Source organism: Oncorhynchus mykiss, chromosome 12 (assembly GCF_057628025.1).
Source record: "Oncorhynchus mykiss isolate SJ-2025 chromosome 12, ASM5762802v1, whole genome shotgun sequence".
Taxonomy (NCBI): Eukaryota; Metazoa; Chordata; class Actinopteri; order Salmoniformes; family Salmonidae; genus Oncorhynchus; species Oncorhynchus mykiss.
In genome coordinates, this window is record NC_143033.1 from 56402533 (window position 1) to 56423058 (window position 20526).

General features: G+C 41.9%; 1 protein-coding gene across 1 annotated transcript; it reads left to right on the plus strand.

Annotated features, from left to right (window-relative positions):
• The first annotated feature begins 1553 nt into the window (after window positions 1-1553).
• adra1ba (adrenoceptor alpha 1Ba) lies at window positions 1554-19942 on the plus strand. The gene is made up of 2 exons (XM_021624204.3): window positions 1554-2837; window positions 16500-19942. Exons 1-2 carry the CDS (start codon window positions 1868-1870, stop codon window positions 17039-17041), a joined length of 1512 nt encoding a protein of 503 aa, XP_021479879.3. The 5' UTR covers window positions 1554-1867; the 3' UTR covers window positions 17042-19942.
• The last annotated feature ends 584 nt before the right edge of the window (window positions 19943-20526 follow it).

Below are 20526 nucleotides of genomic sequence, written 5' to 3' on the forward strand. Positions count from 1 at the left end.
GAGGACCGCCACAGGAAAAAAAGACCCAGAGTTACCTCTGCTGCAGTGGATACGTTCATTAGAGTTACCAGCCTCAGAAATTTCAGCCCAAATAAATGCTTAACGGAGTTCAAGTAACAGACACATCTCAACATCAACTGTTCAGAGGAGACTGCATAACTTAGGCCTTCATGGTCAAATTGCTGCAAAGAAACCACTACTAAAGGACGCCAATAAGAAGAAGAGACTTGCTTGAGCCAAAAAACATGAATGGAAATCTGTCCTTTGGTCTGATGAGTCCAAATTTGAGACTTTTGGTTCCAACTGCCATGTCTTTATGAGATGCAGAGTAGGTGAACGAACGGATGATCTCCGCAAGTGTGGTTCCCACCGTGAAGCATGGAGGATGAGGTGTGATGGTGTGGGGGTGCTTTGCTGGTGACACTGTCTGTGATTTATTTAGAATTTAAGGCACACTTGACCAGCATGGCTACCACAGCATTCTGCAGCGATACGCCATCCCATCTGGTTTGTGCTTAGTAGGACTATAATTTATTTTTCAACAGGACAATGACCCAACACACCTCCAGGTTGTGTAAGGGCTATTTGACCAATAAGTAGAGTGATGGAGCGCTGCATCAGATGACCTCACCTCTATAATCACCCGACCTCAAACCAATTGAGATGGTATGGAATGAGTTCGACCGCAGAGTGAAGGAAAAGCAGCCAAAAAGTGCTCAGCATATGTGGGAACTCATTCAAGACTGGTGGAAAAGCACTTCAGGTGAAGCTGGTTGAGAGAATGCGAAGAGTGTGCAAAGCTGTCATCAAGGCAAAAGGGTGGCTACTACGAAGAATCTAAATTTGTTCAACACTTTTTTGGTTACTACATGATTCCATATGTGTTATTTCATAGGTTTGATGTCTTCACTATTATTCTACAATGTAGAAAATAGTCAAAATAAAGAAAAACCCTTGAATGAGTAGATGTGTCCAATCTTTTGACTGGTACAGTACACATTTTCAACATGTCTCTTTGCTTTCAATAGCATTTGCTAGTGTGTTGAGTTACCTTATGCAATTGAGGATGATTTGCTGGAATATTTGTCCACACTGCCATCCTTTAATGCTGGGCTCCAGAGTGGCTGGTAGGGGATCCCCGAGACTGCCTGACCCTTCCCTTACGCAATTAATTTCCAAAAGCTTACTACCTAAGAATGTTTACTCGTTGTGCTAATAATAAAACACACATTGTAAACGTCTAACTTTCATCAGTAGACTGTAATGGTCCCCTTAAAGATATTGAAAGAGTCGCCTAAATGATTTTTTCACAATAAATTGCCCATGAGTTTGTGTAGATTGCAGTAATGAGCAGTACAGGTTAGTGCTTTGATTTGTTGTCCTTTCTATATCAATTCAACAAGTTATTGTTAGCGCGCTGGTATTTACATGCAGTATATTGCTTATGGGTGTCAAAATGTTTAGGTCAATCCAGAAAGGGGAGGAAAGGTTGTATCTTGTGCGCATGGATGCGGGAGGGGTCCCTCAGTGGTGTCGCTGTGTTTCAGCAGTTTGTATCACCACGGTGGGAGCGCTGCAGTGGGGAGGGAACTGAGTGAGAGGCGAAAGTCACGACGACTGTAGTAGCTGGTTAAAGTTATATAATCATGTGTTATGAGACTTCATTTTTCCGGACATCATGGGATTATGGAATCACACCCTAAAAGGCAATTGTGCTTTTTCTCGGAGTTTTGCGCTCATTCTTCGTAATTGTTTTAGTTTGATTACCATTGAAAATGAAGTACACAGGTGATGTAACAAAATAAACAAAGTTTGTGTTGATCCATGGATTTACACATACCTGGTATGGAGGAACAGGGTCGTCAACATGAATTTTGATACTGCTGATGAAGTCAACTTCTGGAGTAACCGTTCCTCGGAGCTGTACTCGGAGACACAGGGACCATTATCTGCAAATAATTCCAACTTGACCACAGCAAATGGCACAGACAATAACACAGACACGAATCCGCTGGACCTTACCCGAGCCGTGTCCGTTGGTATAGTTCTGGGCGCGTTCATTCTGTTCGCAATCGTGGGCAACATACTCGTAATACTTTCCGTTGTATGCAACAGACACCTGCGCATCCCAACAAACTATTTCATTATCAACCTCGCCATTGCGGACCTGTTGCTGGGTACAACGGTGCTGCCCGTGTCTGCAACATTGGAGATTCTTGACTACTGGGTATTCGGGAGGATATTCTGTGACATCTGGGCGGCAGTGGACGTGCTATGTTGCACTGCTTCCATTATGAGCCTGTGCGTAATATCCATAGACCGTTATATAGGAGTGCGCTACCCACTGCAGTACCCCTGTATAGTAACGGAGAAAAGAGCCCTTTTGGCCATGCTCGGTGTTTGGGTTCTCGCTACTGTCATTTCCATTGGACCTCTGCTCGGGTGGAAACAACCACCCTCAAATGACGACACCATTTGCCCCATTACCGAAGAGCCCTTTTACGCACTGTTCTCGTCATTGGGTTCCTTTTACATACCTCTGGCTGTCATCCTTTGCATGTACTGTCAGGTTTATGTAGTTGCCAAACGGACCACTAAGAACTTAGAGGCGGGGGTCATGAAAGAACACATGGACTCGAATGAGCTCACGCTCAGGATCCACTGCAAAAACGCACAACTACAGGAATACTGCGGCGCAGGCAAGGGCCAGACACGGAGCACGCTAACAGTCAAACTGCTCAAGTTCTCCCGAGAGAAGAAAGCTGCTAAAACGCTCGGTGTCGTGGTGGGCATGTTTATTCTCTGCTGGCTGCCATTCTTCCTCGTGCTGCCCATCGGTAGGTTTGGGGTTTTGTTGAGCAAACTGTTGTCATCATTGCCCCCTAGTTGCATTAGGTTAAATTGAACCACATAACTGATAGACAGGACACTGAATGCATTCATTCTGTTTATAACAAAGAAACCTTGAAAATGAGTGTGGTCACCAGGCACGAGCACATATAGGGCTCTCCCTGGCAGAGCACATTACCTTTTGCCCTTCCGGTCTCCAAAGTGCCCTTTTGTGTGGTGGTATTATTTTCCCCCAAAATATATATTTTTGTATATTTTTTTTGTCATTGTTGTTCGGATCCCACTTCCCGCAAGTCATCAAGTTCGCCACCCCCCACCCAGTCTGTTGGTTGCGCATGTTGATCGTTTGTCCTTCCGCGTCACTTTACACACAGACAATGTCAGCTAAACATAGAATGAAGATGTTTATTTGTCTCTCTGTGGCGGCCGAAAACTTCATAGTTGAATATTAATAGCCTAAAAAGTTCGCAATGTTATAAACAAGCGAATCAATGCCACATTTTTTTCATATTTAAAACAAGCCAACTGAATGCTAAATATAAGCTAAATATTGACATCACTTTCATGTAGGCCCACGTGCAATCGATATACCTACATCCGAGCCGCTTCAATGTTCTTAGTAGCCCATAGGCTACTATTATCTAAAAGTTTTCACTGTAGCCTAACCAAGAACCTAAAGGTCAACATATTAGGTATATGTCAACGTTGCTACTTCATGTTTAATTATTTTAATTGTTTATTTATTTCATTGTAGAATAGCTGTACCCTAGGCCTACTTTAAGCTCAATTCCTGCCTGCCCTTAGGCTACAACGATTTGTTGAGCTAAATTTGCGAAAACCATTGTCATATCCTATTTTTAGGTTACATTGATAGTTTCTATAGCAAACGAGGGAATGAGCGACTTTTACAGTTTACACAAACTGGAGAAATTCAGAATTTACATAAACCAACATTACATACAAAATAGCACGATACCACTTAGAATGCATAACACATGGCAAACATATTAAACAAACACTTAAATACATAATAGGCTACAACACATGTTTTCTCATAATTGGAAACTGTACTGTGTAAAAAAAAGGATATATAAAAAAGATTACTTCGAAAGCCATAAAATGGACAAAAAGCTACAGCGAGCTCTTTGGTCTATATACTGGAGTCATTTTCAGCACGGGACAGCTCCTGTAAAGGCCGTTCAGTTTCAGATTGTAACAAGTGCACTGCGTGGTGTTTTGGGAAAAGGGCGTGACATCTTATTTTTAGGATGCATCGTTAAAACCCTCGTAAACCTAAATTCCATCACTATCGGGATTCGGGAAACCCGGCCCGGGCCTTTGTCCCAGTCTGCCCTGTACTGGGCATATAACGCCCGGTACCCAAATGTCACTGTCGGAGTGTGTGCAGCTAGCTACCTAGTATAAATATCAGCAGTACTGCCACAACAGCGTTATATTTGATTAATACTTGATAACACCAGATTTAGCCTACATAATTCGGTCTGGTTGGCTGATATGCGCAGCAGATAACGACAAAAAGACAGAGGTAGGCGAAATCACAATCAGTAAAATTAATTAAACTAGCTGGCAGATCAACATCAAAGATCAGCTGATAGCCGACTCCCTTTTACCGATGTCAACCAAGTAACTAGGTAACTTACAATTTGTGATGATGAGAAAAATAAAACAAATCTTTACAGGCATTTTGGTATGTTATGAATTTCGAGCCCCCTGAAAGGTCTGTGCATGGCGCTGTGTGTGTGACATAAGAGGACAGCATATATCTGTACAGGATATTCTCTGCTTATCATTCTCACACAAGCACACAGGCCTTTATTTACACACACACACACAGTCTCTCTCTCTCTGACACACACACAGATACTATTTTTTCCAAATACAGTATGCCAATAATATAGAGTTTTCATAAGTCTGATGGTAGTCATGTCAAAAATAAAATAATTTGTTTAGGCAGAAAAGGGGTTAATCAGACGCAGTAGGTCTACACCCATGCCAAAACGTGAAAGTGGTGTATGACAGTAAAATACAACTTCCTTTTATTATCGAAAGGTTAACTTGTCAAAAATGTAAAGATAGAAAAAGACCATACTTCCCAGCCTGTGGCACCAGAAAATGGAGGTAGCTAGTTAGGGGTAGCTTGGTTGTAGCATAAGGGTGCAATGGTGCACGAATCTGGTGTACTAATAAATCATTTATTGTGGGTGCTAATGGGGGTGGTTGGCCTCTTCTTGTGTGTGTTTTAGCGCCGGCAAGCCTCTATCTTGAGTTTCCCATGTTCCCAGCACCTCTTAAATCAAGTGAGCAACACATTACACATCAAAGTGGATTCCTCCTACATCTGTTGTTGACATGGAAAAGTTCAGAGAGATGAAACAGACTTTTATACACGAGTCCTTTCCATCCCCTGCCCTCTATATTCGTCTATATTTACTGAATTATGCCCACCCTGAAACACCATGTCCATTTAGAAATGTATACCGTAGCATGCTCATGCTCTTTGAAAGTCTCATTTCCAAATCGCAGGCCCAAAGACTTCATTCTCTCCATCTGGACTTCACACAGTTAACTGGACATTTTTCATTTCAATTTTGTAAAGCAAAAACTCAGTAGGCCTATACCACAGGGAGAGTATATAAATCCTGGAGATACTATATTTTCAATGATTGATTACTGGTATACTAATTATTCTGTGCTTTTACTAAACCAGTGTGTCTATCACAGAAATAAATCCTGAATGAAGGGTGATATCAGTCAGTCATGACCTTGCGTGAGATAAGAGAAATGAACAGCTTTGTGGTGATAATCAGGTTATTTTGGCTTTGCTTAAATTACCCAGTTACAATGTCAAATTGTGGCTCCCTATTGGTTCCTGAGGCCTTCTCAGGGTGTGATGTAGACTGTCTGTGTGGATGACAGAGTTGGAGACAATAATATACGCACTGAGCAGAGCAGTGACCTAGCCTGGCCACACCATGGACGTGGAAGCATTGTGTAGAGTAGAGGGATGACATCTAGTACAGATCACACAGAGTACTTGATGGTGAACAATCCGACAGTGCTTTGGGTAGTAGCCTAGTTAGTCAAGTTCACAAATCATGTTTTTATTGTCAATTGCACAACTACAGTGAAATGCCTTTCTTGCTTGCTCATTGCAGTAATCAATATCAGTAGTACAATAAAAAAAATATGTTTTTAAGTCAAGTAGAACAAAAACACACAAGAAATAGAAATAAGAAAGTAAGTAAGCTATATATATATATATATATATATATATAGGGTCAGTTCCAGAGTCAGTGCCAATACCATATTTACAATGTGCAGGGATACTGGAGTGGTAGAGTTAGATATGTATAGGGCTAAGGTGACTATAGGCATCAGGATATATGATAAACTGAGTAGCAGCAGCGTATATGATGGTTGTATGTGTGTGTGTGTGTGTGTGTGTGTGTGTGTGTGTGTGTGTGTGTGTGTGTAGAGTCAATATGAATGTGTGTGCGTGTTATGTATGAGCAAATTAAGTGTGAGTTTTGGAGTGTCAGTGTAAGTGAGTGTGAGTGAGTGAGTGTGTAGAGTGTGCATAAAGTGACTGCTGCAGACGTCGGTGTCGTTGGACCCTCATCCAGACACTCAGGGACTTCTGTTAAAGATAATAAAAATGTTGTTGGTTTGAAGGATTGTACAGTGCCTTGCGAAAGTATTCGGCCCCCTTGAACTTTGCGACCTTTTGCCACATTTCAGGCTTCAAACATAAAGATATAAAACTGTATTTTTTTGTGAAGAATCAACAACAAGTGGGACACAATCATGAAGTGGAACAACATTTATTGGATATTTCAAACTTTTTTAACAAATCAAAAACTGAAAAATTGGGCGTGCAAAATTATTCAGCCCCCTTAAGTTAATACTTTGTAGCGCCACCTTTTGCTGCGATTACAGCTGTAAGTCGCTTGGGGTATGTCTCTATCAGTTTTGCACATCGAGAGACTGACATTTTTTCCCATTCCTCCTTGCAAAACAGCTCGAGCTCAGTGAGGTTGGATGGAGAGCATTTGTGAACAGCAGTTTTCAGTTCTTTCCACAGATTCTCGATTGGATTCAGGTCTGGACTTTGACTTGGCCATTCTAACACCTGGATATGTTTATTTTTGAACCATTCCATTGTAGATTTTGCTTTATGTTTTGGATCATTGTCTTGTTGGAAGACAAATCTCCGTTCCAGTCTCAGGTCTTTTGCAGACTCCATCAGGTTTTCTTCCAGAATGGTCCTGTATTTGGCTCCATCCATCTTCCCATCAATTTTAACCATCTTCCCTGTCCCTGCTGAAGAAAAGCAGGCCCAAACCATGATGCTGCCACCACCATGTTTGACAGTGGGGATGGTGTGTTCAGCTGTGTTGCTTTTACGCCAAACATAACGTTTTGCATTGTTGCCAAAAAGTTCAATTTTGGTTTCATCTGACCAGAGCACCTTCTTCCACATGTTTGGTGTGTCTCCCAGGTGGCTTGTGGCAAACTTTAAACAACACTTTTTATGGATATCTTTAAGAAATGGCTTTCTTCTTGCCACTCTTCCATAAAGGCCAGATTTGTGCAATATACGACTGATTGTTGTCCTATGGACAGAGTCTCCCACCTCAGCTGCATCTCTGATCAGTCTTCTCCTTGTATGAGCTGAAAGTTTAGAGGGACGGCCAGGTCTTGGTAGATTTGCAGTGGTCTGATACTCCTTCCATTTCAATATTATCGCTTGCACAGTGCTCCTTGGGATGTTTAAAGCTTGGGAAATCTTTTTGTATCCAAATCCAACTTTAAACTTCTTCACAACAGTATCTCGGACCTGCCTGGTATTTTCCTTGTTCTTCATGATGCTCTCTGCGCTTTTAACGGACCTCTGAGACTATCACAGTGCAGGTGCATTTATACGGAGACTTGATTACACACAGGTGGATTGTATTTATCATCACTAGTCATTTAGGTCAACATTGGATCATTCAGAGATCCTCACTGAACTTCTGGAGAGAGTTTGCTGCACTGAAAGTAAAGGGGCTGAATAATTTTATCTCTACCAGTATATCAGTGATATTATCTAAATTATATTAAAACTATATAATCTGTTACATCACCTGTTATTATTTACTGAAGGTATGGAGATTGGGAGTGGTTATTATCTCAGTTATGCAATAAAGCCCTAGATTTAAACAGTAATAATTGGAATATAGATAGTGTTTTCATTGGAAATGAATGGTAGTCCTTAAAAGCACTCCCTTAGACAAATTGGATAAAAATAGCTGGGTGAAGAATTCTTGGTGTTCATATTTGACAGACTTGTTGCTATTGCAACTGGCAGGATTTTAAAGTATCTTTGTGAGAGCTTTTGCAGATTGTGTGTGACAATAGTTCCACTTTTCAATGCCAGAATAAATTTACAAATTTTAAAACTCTCTGCCTTGACCCGCCAAAGGCATGTTTTGTTTTTGTCACCCAACATGATGTAGTAACCACAAACTATAGTGCTCTGTGACCTATTGTGCCTGTATTTTATGGCTTGTCCTCAGGCGGAGCTGGTGAAGAATAGAAGGATAGATTTTATGGGACAAACAGGAAACAGCATTTTTTCAATTGACCATTGATGGTGTTGATCAGTATAGCTGTTGAGGGCTTATGCTTTTTTCATCTCAGAACTCACTAGATGAACCAAAATATTACCTGCTAAAGATACTGACCCTCCAATGATTGTTGCTTTCCAAGTTACATAACCAATATTTACTATTTTATCACGGTTACAGTTAAATGCATATGCATGATATTGCATTGCCACCATATTGAATAGATGTTTCCCATAATGTTTCAGATTAGTTAATTTATCAACCCAAATTCTCCAGTGAGCTGGACCTTGAGTGTGATATGATGGTGATAGCTTCCTGATGCTTTTAGAGGGCAGGGGGCAGGATTGCAGTGGGAATGCCAAGGCACTCATACAGTAGGTCCCACTTACTATCATGCATCTTAAGCCCTCTTTAAAAATGGCTTTTGACATGATATTTTATTCCATGCTTTTGTCCATTAATGTGTGTACGGAGCTGTCCAAGGGCATTAAGTTCCCAGGTAGATCTCAGGGTCTTTTTCCGGCACTATATGGCGCTGGAGAAGATGGCTGCCGTTTTATGGGCAGTTTACCAACCATGCTATTTGGTTAGATTTTTTCACACCGTTGGTAACTTATTTTGTACATAATGTTGCTGCTACTGTCCCTTATGTCCGGAAAGAGCTTCTAGAAATCAGAACAGCAATTTCTCGCCTTGAACTGGACGAATAATTTATCTTTAATGAGTCGGATGAGAGGGATTTACTCCAGACACCCGAACAAGGCCCTCATCCCGTCATTCGCAGAAGAAAGAGACGGAAAAGATAATGCGGAAGGAGATCGGGGTGCCTTGTGAGGATCCGCCGACGATTGGATAATGTGCCCTTGCCATCAGTACTTTTGGCCAGCGTACAATTGTACGCTGGATAATAACTTGGACGAACTAAAAGCACTTATATCCTACCAACGGGACATTAAAAACTGTAATATCTTATGTTTCACCTAGTCGTAGTTAACGACGACATGAATAGCATACAGCTGGCGGGTTATACATTGTATCAGCAGGATAGACAGCAGCCTCTGGTAAGACAAGGGGAGGCAGACTATGTCTATTTGTAAATAACAGCTGGAGCATGATATCTAAGGAAGTCTCTAGGTTTTGCTTGCCTGAGGTAGAGTATCTCATGATAAGCTGTAGACCACACTATCTACCTAGAGAGTTTTTATCTGTATTTTTTGTAGCTGTCTGCATACCACCACAGACCGATGCTGGCACTAAGATTGCACTCAATGAACTGTATACCGCCAAAAGTAAACAGGAAACGCTTATCCAGAGGCGGTACTCTTAGTGGCCGGGGACTTTAATGTAGGGAAACTTAAATCCATTTTACCAAATTTCTACCAGCATGTTAAATGTGCATCCAGAGGGGAAAAAAACTCTAGACCACCTTTACTCCACACACAAAGACGCATACAAAGCTCTCCCTCGCCCTCCATTTGACATATCTGACCATAATTATATCCTCCTGATTCCTGCTACAAGCAAAAATTAAAGCAGGAAGCACCAGTGACTCGGTCAATAAAACAGTGGTCAGATGAAGCAGATGCTAAGCTACAGAACTGTTTTGCTAACACAGACTGGAATATGATTCTTCTGATGGCATTGAGGAGTGCACCACATCAGTCACTGGCTTCATCAATAAGTGCATCAATGACGTCGCCCCCTCAGTGACTGTATGTACATACCCCACCCAGAAGCAATGGATTACAGGCAACATCCGCACTGAGCTAAAGGGTAGAGCTGCCGTTTTCAAGGAGCGGGACTCTAACCCGGAAGCTTATAAGAAATCCCGCTATGCCCTTCAATGAACCATCAAACAGGTCAATCAAATCGTACTACACCGGCTCCGACGCTCGTCAGATGTGGCAGGGCTTGCAAACTATTACAGACTACAAAGGGAAGCACAGCCGAGAGTTGCCCAGTGACACAAGCCTACCAGATTAGCTAAATTACTTATGTGCTCGCTTTGAGGATAATAACACTGAAACATGCACCTGTTGTAACTACCCATCCCGTGTCCGGGATCGTTGTCATCATCTGACACTAATTAGCATAACGCAACGGACATAAATATTACTAGAAAATATTCCTATTCATGAAATCACGAGTGAAATATATTGAAGCACAGCGTAGCCTTTTGTTAATCACCCTGTCATCTCAGATTTTGAAAATATGCTTTACAGCCAAAGCAAGACAAGCATTTGTGTAAGTGTATCGATAGCCTAGCATAGCATTATGTCCAGCTAGCAGTAGGCAACTTGGTCACGAAAATCAGAAAAGCATTCAAATTAAATTGTTTACCTTTGATGAGCTTCGGATGTTTTCACTCACGAGACTCCCAGTTAGATAGCAAATGTTCCTTTTTTCCAAAAATATTATTTTTGTAGGCGAAATAGCTCCGTTTGTTCTTCACGTTTGGCTGAGAAATCGACCGGAAATTGCGGTCACGAAAACCCCCAAAATATTCCAAATTAGCGTCATAATATCGACAGAAACATGGCAAACTTTGTTTATAATCAATCCTCAAGGTGTTTTTCAAATATCTATTCGATAATATATCAACTGGGACAGTTGGTTTTTCAGTAAGACCGAGAGGAAAAATGGCTACCTCTGTATTTTACGCAAGAATCACTCTGAGAGCCATCAGGTGACCACTTACGCAATATAGTCGCTTACGCTCATTCTTCAACATAAATGCGTGAAACTACGTCAAAATGCTGTAGACACCTTGGGGAATACGTAGAAAAAGGAATCTGGTTGATAGCCCATTCACTGCTCAATAGGGATGCATCGGAACGCAGAGCTTTCAAAACATGAGTCACTTCCGGATTGGATTTTTCTCAGGCTTTCGCCTGCAATATCAGTTCTGTTATACTCTCAGACAATATTTTTACAGTTTTGGAAACTTTAGAGTGTTTTCTATCCTAAGCTGTGAATTATATGCATATTCTAGCATCTTGTCCTGAAAACATAGCCCGTTTACTCTGGGAATGTTATTTTTCCAAAAATGAAAATACTGCCCCCTAGTTACAAGAAGTTTTAAACAGGTCAACATTCACAAGGCCACATGGCCAGACGGATTACCAGGATGTGTACTCCGAGCATGCGCTGACCACCTGGCAAGTGTCTTCTCTGACAATTTCAACCACTCCATGTCTGAGTCTGTAATACCAACATGTTTCAAGCAGACCACCATAGTCCCTGTGGCCAAGAACACTAAGGTAACCTGACAAAATGTCTATCAACCCATAGCACTCACATCTGTAGCCATGAAGTGCTTTGAAAGGCTGGTCATGGCTGGTCATGGCTCACATCAACACCATTATCCCAGAAAACCTAGGCCCACTCCAATTTGCATACTGCCCCAACAGATCCACAGATGATGCAATCTCTATTGCACTCCACCCTGCCCCTTCACACCTGGACAAAAGGAACACCTTTGTGAGAATGCTGTTCATTGACTACAGCTCAGCGTTCAGCACCATAGTTTCCTCAAAGCTCATCACTAAGCTAAGGACCCTGGGACAACACCTCCCTCTGCAACTGGATCCTGGATGCAACTGGATCCTGGACTTCCTGACAGGCTGCCCCCAGGTGGTAAGGGTAGGTAACAACACATCCGCCATGCTGATCCTCAACACTGGGGCTCCTCAGGGGTGCGTGCTCAGTCACCTCCTGTACTCCCTGTTCATTTATGACTGCACGGCAAGGCACGACTCCAAAATCATCATTAAGTTTGCCGATGACACAACAGTGGTAGGCCTGATCACCAACAATGACGAGACAGCATATAGGGAGGAGGTCACCTGTGGTGCCAGGACAACAACCTCTCCCTCAATGACATCAAGACTAAGGAGATGATTGTGGACTACAGGAAAAGGAAGACCGAGCCCCACCCCCATTCTCATCGACAGAGCAATAGTGAAGCAGGCTGAGAGCTTCAAGTTCCTTGGTGTCCACATAACCAACAAACTAACATGGTCCAAGCACACCAAGACAGTCGATAAGAGGGCACGACAAATCCTATTCCCCCTCAGGAGACAGAAAAGATTTGGCATGGGTCCTCAAATCCTCAAAAGGTTCTACAGCTGCACCATCGAGAGCATGGTTGCATCACTGCCTGGTATGGCGACTGCTCGGCCTCCGCCTGCAAGGCACCACAGAGGGTAGTGCGTATGGCCCAGTACATCACTGGGGCCAAGCTTCCTGCCATCCAGAACCTCTATACCAGGCAGTGTCAGAGGAAGGCCCTAAAAATTGTCAACGACTCCAGCCACCCTAGCCATAGACTGTTCTCTCTGCTACCACACGGAAAGCGGTACCGGAGCACCAAGTCTAGGTCCAAGTGTCAAGTTTTGACCTTAGTTCTTTTGTTATGTCTTTGTTTTAGGTTGGTCGGGGCGTGAGTTGGGTGGGCAGTCTATGTTCTTTTGGTATTTCTGTGTTTGGCCTGGTATGGTTCTCAATCAGAGGCAGCTGTTAATCGTTGTCCCTGATTGAGAACCATACTTAGGCAGCCTGTTTTCACCCTTGAGTTGTGGGTGATTATTTTCCGTGTTTGTGTTTGAGCCACACGGGACTGTTTAGTTTGTTTCACGTTGTTGTTTTGTATTTTGTCATGTTCAGTTTTTCTTATTAAATTATGGACACTTACCACGCTGCAAATTGGTCCGATCTATCTTACTCCTCATCAGAGGAAGATGACGAACATTACACCAAGAGGTTTCTAAACAGCTTTTACCCCCAAGCCATCAGACTACTGAACATCTAATCAAATGGCGACCTAGACTCTTTACATTGCCCCACTGCACCACCTATTCACTATTTTACGCTGCTGCTGCTCTCTCTAATTATCTATGTATAAGTCACTTATATATTTCTACCTTTCGGTTACTGGCCCTAGGCTACCTGCCGCTATGGCTGTTTATTGTTTATTGCTGCTCTAAATTATTGTTATTATTATTTATTTATTTTTTAAAATGTTTTTTTCTTAAAACTGCATTGTTGGTTAAGGGCTTGTATGTAAGCATTTCACTGTAAGGTCTACCTACACCTGTTGAATTCGGCGCATGTGACAAATACTATTTGATTTGATTCTACACTATCATAATCAGGTATGTGTTAGCAAACATGCCCAAACCAGAAAATGGATAAATCCTTCCTATAAAAATTAACTGCTCCTTTTGACTGAATCTGTAGTCAATGTTTCTGTCCTAAAATGGAAATACCAGTTATGTAGCTAAAATGCGTAGCACAAATAGTAATTTGACAGCATCAGTGATAAAAGTAAAAATATTCCCAGTCTGTCTGGACCTCTGAGAAATTAATGTGCCGACATGACTGTTGTTTTCTCATTCCATGTTACTCAATCAATGCCCGGGCATACAGTTCCTCTAAGGACCTCCACATTTGTAGAAGAGGGCATGGACTCAGAGATTCCATTTGAGATGATTTCTATGTATGGCGATTGATTGTGAAACCATGATAGATTGAGGAGTTTGCTGCATTATCCTGAGTTCTCCTCCCCCTCCCTCTAGCATGCTGTTTTTTAGCAGCACTCAGGACATAGCCAGGAGATGTGTTGAAAGGCAGCAGCCTCACAGGGCTCTGCATTACTGGAAGCCTACTGTACGTTTGACTGTCCCCCCATTCATAGTCAAATTTATTGCATCAGTCTTTGCTTTGTTGTTTACTACCTCTTCTCTCTAGAGCAACATTGACTACCTTTCTGTGGTTGGCTCATTAGTTTGTCAGAATTCAGCAGCCGTCAAGCCGGACTCAGACATTTTGTAGATAAGACGGGCAGTCAATGTTGTCCGGATGTGTGAAAGACTTGGCGAGTAGATGAAATGGTCAACTGGTATGTGTAAATAAAGCCCTAGGAGATGGACTGTGCAAGTGGAATTGAGAGAGAAGTTGGACAGAGTGCACTGTGATTTGTTAGCCTGGATTCCACAGTTGCACGGCGCGAAGAAGCATCCTAAATCTTTGCATGTAAGCACTATCAGAGTAAAGTGGGTTCCTGGCTTCTGGTGACTACGGAGGTTGGGGGATGAGGACGTTACAGTTAGTGGAATAGCGTTGTGGAAGCTCCGGCTATGAAGGCACTTTGCCCTGGACAATAAAGCCAGCCAGTAGCACATGATTAAAGTGTAAACACAGTCTCTCCTAGGGACAGGCTGGGAAATGACAAATGTGTCCTTGAATTAGATGGTTCTATGAGCCATGGCTCTATTCTGAGGAAACACTGTAATAACTCTTGTTAATCCTCTCTCCATCCCAAAGCCGAAAGAGAGAAATAGGATAGAATGCAACATCTTTCTCTTCAGGTTTTCATCCAATAACGTGACAGCCAAGGCTTCTGTGGCAGGACATACCAAAGTGGATGATTACACAATGCTGAGTCCAAAAAGGCCAAAAAAGGGGATGCGATGTGCATCGGGGGATGAGTGCGAGGGTTTGTTAAAGAGCGGACTCCCAGCAGTGAAAGCCTCTGGGATTAGTGTGCCTGTAAAATGGGGAAGAATTTGGAATGATGGCGGATGTCTGTGACCTTTGTTTATGAGCTGGAGACAGCAAAGATGAAACTTGAAAAAGTGCACAGTAGTGTCGGCACAGTAGTGTTATATTTTACTGTAATGATTTCTATATTTAATTAGGCTGCTTGTAAATCCTGCCTATAACTTTTTTTTACTACTTTTCTTCAAATTATTGGAAGCTTAGTAGCTTATTCAGAATCAGTGGAAGCACATGCAAGGTTGGTAGGGTTGACCTCAGGGATTAAAGGCCCAGTGCATTCAAAGTGCAGTTTTTCCTGTGTTTTGTGTCATATTGTACAACAGCTGATGAAACTAACACTGAAAAAGTGTGAAAACATTTGATAATTGCTGGTTGAAAACACAATCTACACAGGACCTTCTAATCAGCAGGTTTGAATGGGCGGGAATTTTTGTCTTTCCATGCGGTAATTGGTTAATAGACCAATAACAAAGAGTTTTCAGTTTCCCCCCCTCAGACCATTCCCAGACAGTCCTAGCAAAATTCTTGCAAGATAAATAGTTTTTTGCTAAAAAGCTATTTTTGCCCATTTTAATTCAAATCTATTACAGCAAGGTACTTAATAGTGACCGATAAATTATTTGATATTGATATAAAACCAGCTGAATTGGGCCTTTAAGGAGAGTATAGTACTGTACACTAATGACGTGTGCTGTCAGTGAGTCATGCTATCTTTCTCTAAAACATTCCAAAACAGGAAACAGTCAAGACAGTAGAATCAGCACCAAAATGGTAATACTTGGAATCACTGTGCAAACATTGTAATAATTGGAGAACCACCAATCTCTATATCTCTATAGTGTATGATACTCCCGTGTCACTATACACCGGAGGCACGGGAGTTCATACACTAATGATTATGCCCTCTATAGTTGAATTAATGTATGATTAAAAATAAATTATTTTGCCAGTTGTACAATTGATAATAGTGTTTGATGCTTCAACAAAACCATCAGACAGACGCAGAAGATGGTAGTAAAAGAGTTGAGTGAAGCCCCGCTTGTACTCTTTAAAAGTTCTCATCAGCTTGGTCACTGATCGTTGATCTGAAAAGTCTGGGAAGGGGAAAGTTGAGCGATTGAAACCCCACCAAGCCTATATTTCACCTTTCCCGTCTTTCCAGATCCTTGGTCTCGAGCAAGAGGAGGATGCCCGTGATAAAGTAGCTGCTGGTACACTGACTGTCTGTGAGGTTATTTGGATGAATGCTGCCATCTATTGATAACCAAACATAATGCATTGAAGAGATGGTTCAGCGTTTACATAGTTTTCTCAGATACAGTATATCTACCACCACAGTGCATACCACATCTTATATTTAAAATGTCAAGTTAAGTTAAAATATATAACAGATATAAGATATAATATATTGTTTTTGGAAATCTCTGTCCATTTATGACACGTTTTCTCCATGTAATGTCCCAGGGTCATTCAACGCCAACCTGCGTCCCCCGGAGACGTTCTTTAAGGTGATCTTCTGGCTGGGCTACTTCAACAGCTGCCTGAATCCCATCATCTACCCCTGCTACAGCCGAGAGTTCAAACAGGCCTTCATCCGCATCCTCAAGTGCCGCTGCCATCAGAAGAAAAAGCAGAAGGGCTGGAGGGCCTACTACAACTACCGTTCCTCTCACCTGGGCTCCACCAACAACTCCTACCTGAATGGGAGTCAGCAGACCCTGTCCTCTGTCAACCCCAGCCCTCGCTGTGTGAGCAAAGGATCCGGCTCTCGACTGGAGTCTGGGTGGGGCCATGGCTCCCTGTCCCCCTGCCTGTCTCTGCCTGGGAGCCCCTTCACCAGCCAGATGAGGGCCCTTCCTGGGGCTGTCCGCCAGAGCACCAGCAGAACTATCAGAGTCAACCTGGCCTCTCCCCTGGCCAGGGAGCCAGTGCATGCCAATGGACAGAGTGGGAATGGAAAGGTGGAGCATGGGGCAATCCGGGGAACACCTGAGACAATAATGTAATGGCGGGTTGGAGCATCAGTCAAATGCCTGGACAATGCCGTTTGATAGTCTGTACTTATGCAACGGTAGCCTTTACATCCAGGTGCATGTGGGTATTTTATACTGGATGCTGAAATATGGACAAAGGCCTAACTACTGTAGCAGTCTGGATTTAAGATTTACGCATCACACCAGAGGGTCAATGGTCAATGTGTCCGTAAGTATTTATTACTAAAAGTCTGATTGCTTGTAGTTCCATGTCCTCCAAATGTCCTTTTAAATAATTATTTGTATTATTAAAGGATACTTTTAGACAGAACACTGAAGGCCTCTGCTACTGCACAAAACCTTTTCAGAATAACATGTGCAGCTCTGGCACATACAACTTTTTATTTTTATCGTTTTGGTACTATTTTCACAATTATGATGTGAATTTTCAAAACTCTTAGTACAAAACTCAAAATGGGTAGCACTTGTAATGCAGCCTGTCTTAATTCAAACCCTTTCATTGTCCATTTATTTCATTTGTAGACCTCTTTTACCACACAACCATTGATCCACAATATAGGTTAACTCTGACATATACATTGTTTTAATCATCAAAACAAAACATAATAATATCTTCTCAATTTAGTTATTTTAAATACCAGTTAATCCACTAGCAAAACATCTTAGACACGTGTTTCTATCACGTTTCAGGTAAGATCCAAATGCAGACTGTGTTGTTGTAACAATGTTTAGCACAGCAACAGGGGCAGGCAAACGACAGGTCAGGTCAGACAGGGGTCTATAATCCAGAGTAGTGGGGCAACGGTACAGGATGGCAGGCAGGCTCAGGGTCAGGTCAGGCAGTGGACAGGCAGGCGGGCTCAGTCAGTACAGGCAAGGGTCAAAACCAGGAGGGCGAGAAAAAGAGAGACTGGGAAAAAGCAGGAGCTGAGACAAAGCAAAACAAACTGGCACAGACAAACAGAGAACACAGGAATAAGTACCAGGGGGATAATGGGGAAGATGGGCGACACCTGGAAGGGGTGGAGACAAGCACAAGGACTGGTGAAACAGATCAGGGCGTAACAGTTTAAAATTGCATTTTTTATGTAATATGCTACAGTACTGTAAATTACAGTACATTACACCTTTTTTCACATCAGGCAATACACCTGCACTACTCATTAAAATTGACTGAACATTACATTTCCATAATGTCCATTATCCCATGTGTGATGAAAGGTGTGACTATTGAAGACATCTGTTTAACAGGCACTAGTTTGCAGTAAATATCTTCATTGTTCATGCACCTGGGGAAAAAGCTTTTGGCAAGGCAAATTTAAGCCTGACATTGGTCTGAATTGATGTAATCATATGCCTCGTCCATGGCCTGAAGGAGGGTGTTACATTCATGGAGATGACATTCATGCATCTTCCAAATGTATTGTAATCGTGTATTGTATTGGTTCTGTACATGGCTCAGTGCATAAGAGCATGGCACTAGGAAAAGGGGATACCTAGTCAGTTGTTCAACTGAATGCAGTCAACTGAAATATGTCTTACACATTTAATCCAACCCCTCTGAATCAGAGAGGTGTAGGGGGCTGCCTTAATCAACATAGGCAAGTAGTTGTTGCTTAAATGCCAAAAGAGTATTGTGGAGTAAAATCATGAAAGTAGTACATTCGAGAGTATAAATATACAGTTCAAGTCGGAAGCTTACATACACCTTAGCCAACTAGAATTCAACTCAGTAAAAATCCCAGTAAAAATCCCCTGTCTTAGGTCAGTTAGGATCACCACTTTATTTTAAGAATGTGAAATATCTGAATAATAGTAGAGAGAATTATTTACTTCAGCTTGTATTTCTTTCATCACATTCCCAGTGAGTCAGAAGTTTACATTAGTATTAGTATTAGGTAGCATTGCCTTTAAATTGTTAAACTTGGGTCAAACGTTTCGGTTAGCCTTCTACAAGCTTCCCACAATAAGTTGGGTGAATTTTGGCCCATTCCTCCTGACACAGCTGGTGCAACTGAGTTAGGTTTGTAGGCCTCCTTGCTCACACAAGCCTTTTCAGTTCTAACCACACATTTTGTATAGGATTGAGTGAGGTTAGGACTTTGTGATGGCCACTCCAATACCTTGACTTTGTTGTCCTTAAGCTATTTTGCCACAACTTTGGCAGTAGGCAGTAAGACCCATTTGCAACCAAGCTTTAACTTCCTGACTGATGTCTTGAGATGTTGCTTCAATATATCCACATAACTTTCCTTCCTCGCGATGCCATCTATTTTGTGAAGTGCACCAGTCCCTACTGCAGCAAAGCACCTCCACAACATGATGCTGCCACCCTCGTGCTTCACGGTTGGGATGGTGTTCGTCGGCTTGCAATCCTCCCCCTTTTCCTCCAAACATAACAATGGTCATTATGGCCAAACAGTTCTATTTTTGTTTCATCAGACCAGAGGACATTTCTCCAAAAAGTATGATCTTTGTCCCCATGTGCAGTTGCAAACCGTAGTCTGGCTTTTTTTATGGCGGTTTTGGAGCAGTGGCTTCTTCATTGCTGAGCGGCCTTTCAGGTTATGTCGATATACGACTCGTTTTACTGTGGTTATAGATACTTTTGTACCTGTTTCCTCCAGCATCTTCACAAGGTCCTTTGCTGTTGTTCTGGGATTGATTTGCACTTTTCTTACCAAAGTACGTTCATCTCTAGGAGACAGAACGCGTCTCCTTCATGAGCAGTATGACAGCTGCGTGGTCCCATGGTGTTTATACTTGCATACTATCGTTTGTACAGATGAACGCGGTACCTTCAGGCGTTTGGAAATTGCTCCCAAGGATGAACCAGACTTGTGGAGGTCTACAACTGTTTTTTCTTAGGTCTTGGCTGATTTATTTTGGTTTTCCCATGATGTCAAGCAAAAAGGCACTGGGTTTTAAGGTAGGCCTTGAAAAACATCCACAGGTACACCTCCAATTTACTCAAATCATGTCAATTAGCCTATCAGAAGCTTCTAAATCCATGACATAATTTTCAGGAATTTTCCAAGCTGTTTAAAGGCACAGTCAACTTATTGTATGTAAACTTCTGACCCACTGGAATTGTGACACGGGGAATTATAAGTGAAATAATCTGTCTTTAAACAGTTGTTGGAAAAATGACTTGTGTCATGCACAAAGTAGATGTCCTAACCGACTTGCCAAGACTATAGTTTGTTAACAATACATTTGTGGAATGGTTGAACATTTTTTTTTAATGACTCCAACCTAAGAGTATGAAAACTTCCGACTTGAACTGTATATAGTATATATATATATATATATATCAGTCAAAAGTTTTAGAACACCTACTCAATCAAGGGTTTTTGTTTATTTTGACTATTTTCTACACTGTAGAATAACATTGAATACAGTAAAACTATGAAATAACACATATGGAATCACGTTGTAACCGAAAAAGTATTTCTATTCTTTGGTCTGAGATTTTTGGTTCCAACGGCTGTGTCTTT

Bases quoted from the DNA above. Each gene is read 5' to 3' on its own strand.
- adra1ba (XM_021624204.3), top strand. From the start codon at position 1,868: ATGAATTTTGATACTGCTGATGAAGTCAACTTCTGGAGTAACCGTTCC. The intron at 2,838-16,499 runs GTAGGTTTGGGG...GTAATGTCCCAG, and splicing joins CTTCCTCGTGCTGCCCATCG to GGTCATTCAACGCCAACCTG.